The 2500-nt window shown below is 41.3% G+C and overlaps 1 protein-coding gene across 1 annotated transcript in view; it reads right to left on the minus strand.

Annotated features, from left to right (window-relative positions):
- Positions 1 to 51: 51 nt before the first annotated feature.
- LOC106012477 overlaps positions 52 to 2500 on the minus strand; it is a 6897-nt gene continuing 4448 nt past the window's right edge. Inside the window, exon 4 of the mRNA XM_035971144.1 lies at positions 52 to 1305. Within this exon, the coding sequence (XP_035827037.1) occupies positions 1141 to 1305 (165 nt within the window). The 3' untranslated portion in view covers positions 52 to 1140. The remainder of the gene's footprint in view (positions 1306 to 2500) is intronic.

A 2500-nucleotide genomic window follows, 5' to 3' on the forward strand; every position in this document is an offset into this window, starting at 1 on the left:
ACACACACACACACACACACACGCGCGCGCGCGCGCGCGCGCGTGCGCACACACAATCCCAATCATGTCAATTAATAAATACCAGTTGAACCAAGGGCAAACAAGGCAACAGTTCAGAACAGTGTGAAATACAAAACTTTCATACACCTTTATCTTATCCATTGAATTATGTATATCAAAACCTCAGTGATTACGCCGGCTAGTCGAATTTGAAAACACTCCAGCAAATAGTATTACAGATGAATATACATAATAAGTAGGTCTGGTGGTTCCTTGATATTAAGGACAAGAGATTATATCAGACGAAAGTGTGTGTTGTCCCATATTATTACACTCGCTAGAACATGTAGCGCACTGCTGTGTAAAATTAACAAGAATGTCGTGTAACACACTACGCACTACTGTGTAACACAAGCTAAACTTACGTGTAAAGTCCTCCACTGTAACGCTAGCAACGATGTGTTCGGTCCGACATCCTAAAATTCGCTAGATGGGGAGCGTTCTACAAAATAAAACTTGCAGAAATTATTTTCTTAGTAGTGTTACACCATGAACCTAGTTGGCGTGTCACACACGATTTTGTACGATTTGGCGTAACGCTATAACTGTAACGTAACGTTCGCAAGACTGCGTAGCACCATCAACCAATGGAACGCCAGCAGATGTTTATAACACTATCAAATAATGTAGTGCCATGCAAGCTGGAATGTGTAACGCCACCCAAATGTCGTAACACTAGTTGGACTGTGTGACGTCACCAAGCAATGTAATGCACTGGTGGGTGTTTGCCGCCATCAAACATCGAAACACCAGCTGAACTGTGTAACGCCATGGAAACGTCGTAAAGCTAACTTGACTGTGTGACGTCACCAAACATTGTAAAACTAGCTGGACTATATAACGCCACAAAACATCAGAAAAGCAAGCTGGACTCTGCGATGTCATCACCTAACATCACGCCTCAGATAAAGTCAGTAATATCCATAACAATCCTTGCTGGACAGTGGGATGTCACAAAACACCGTAAAGCAAGCTGAATTGTGAAACGCCACCAAACACCGTAAAGATACCTGAACTGTGTGACGACAATAGAAATCATAAAGAAAACTGAACAGTGTAACGTCACCAAACATCGTAAAGCTAGCCGGACTGAGTGACCCCGGGCACAAAGAGCAATATCCCGATGAGCAGAATGACCAACGCCATGGACGTCCCCAGCACTATGCTCGCCACGGCCAGGTCACGTGCTGACTTCCCCAGGAGAGCCGCCTTGCCGAAGTTGCCGTGCTTCTTTGCCCACTGGGCCTGGGGAAACAGATGTTCGGATAAGATAAGATAAGACAAGATAACATAACATAAGATGAGATAGGATAAGATAAGATTAGTTAAGATAAGATAAGATCATACTTTATTGCCACTGTAGAATGTTTTAATGGCTTTACAGGAAAGGTGAAATAACATGTAGATATTCATGAAATTTAAATAACACCCTGCAGGAAACAAGTACCGTTTAAACTATCCAAGCCATCACCTCATCGTTGAGGAGAAAAGTAGTCATCTTAGACAGTGGTACTCTTGGACAGTTTAATTATGATACAAGAAAAAAAACAACGCAAATGGGGAAGTGAGACAGGATCGTTTGTATAGCTGATTGTCTTAGACAGGTGGTTGTTAGAGCAGGTTAAAATGCAAGCCATTGTAAAGAGGTAGCGATGGGTTCGGAAGATAAAGGGATAAGAATGGTTTGTTGTAAAGGTGTACGCACACAGTAGGCCAATCTAGATTGTCATGATATGTACGTTCGCCTTTACAAAAAAATAAGTTCATTTAGGAGGCGGGCTCCCTCGACCCTGCCTGCCAGGGCCAGGCGGGGCTCAGTTTTGTTACAATAACATTCCAACAAGTGTGAAGGAGATACTTGATTTGCTGCGTTTGTTGTTTTTATTGCCGTTGTTGTTGTTGTTGTTGTTGTTGTTTAAAGACAAAAACAGATTCATTATTTATCTTCGTGTGATATAGATAGTTTAGAGAACTGGGAAGCATTTTTTTTACTGTTCAAAAGACCTGACTTGAGCTACAGTTTTTACTCTCCTTTCAGCACGGGTTGCCTGATCAGTGATAGTTTACATGACTTACTACACCAAGTAAATTTGACGACAGAAGCTCGAAGTGACTCCAGCAAATTAGAACTAAAAATCACAAAACAGGGCTTGAACTAGCTTTATAAAATAACAGTTGAGCACGAAATCCTACTTTACATGTATTTATGTAGAACAAAGAAGAATTCGAGCAGTGTAAATTGATGGTCTTCGGTTAATGTCCTCGTGTATTACTCCACCTGAATGTGTGCTCACCTCTTGCGAACATAATCGTTGAAATTAAGAGTGATCCTTGTTTTTTAAAAGTTGCTGTTAGTAGTAGTAGTAGTAGTAGTAGTAGTAGTAGTAGTAGTAGTAGCAGCAGCAGTAGTAGTAGTAGTAGTAGTAGTAGTAGTAGTAGC

The sequence above is a fragment of the Aplysia californica genome, unplaced genomic scaffold (assembly GCF_000002075.1).
Source record: "Aplysia californica isolate F4 #8 unplaced genomic scaffold, AplCal3.0 scaffold00385, whole genome shotgun sequence".
Taxonomy (NCBI): Eukaryota; Metazoa; Mollusca; class Gastropoda; order Aplysiida; family Aplysiidae; genus Aplysia; species Aplysia californica.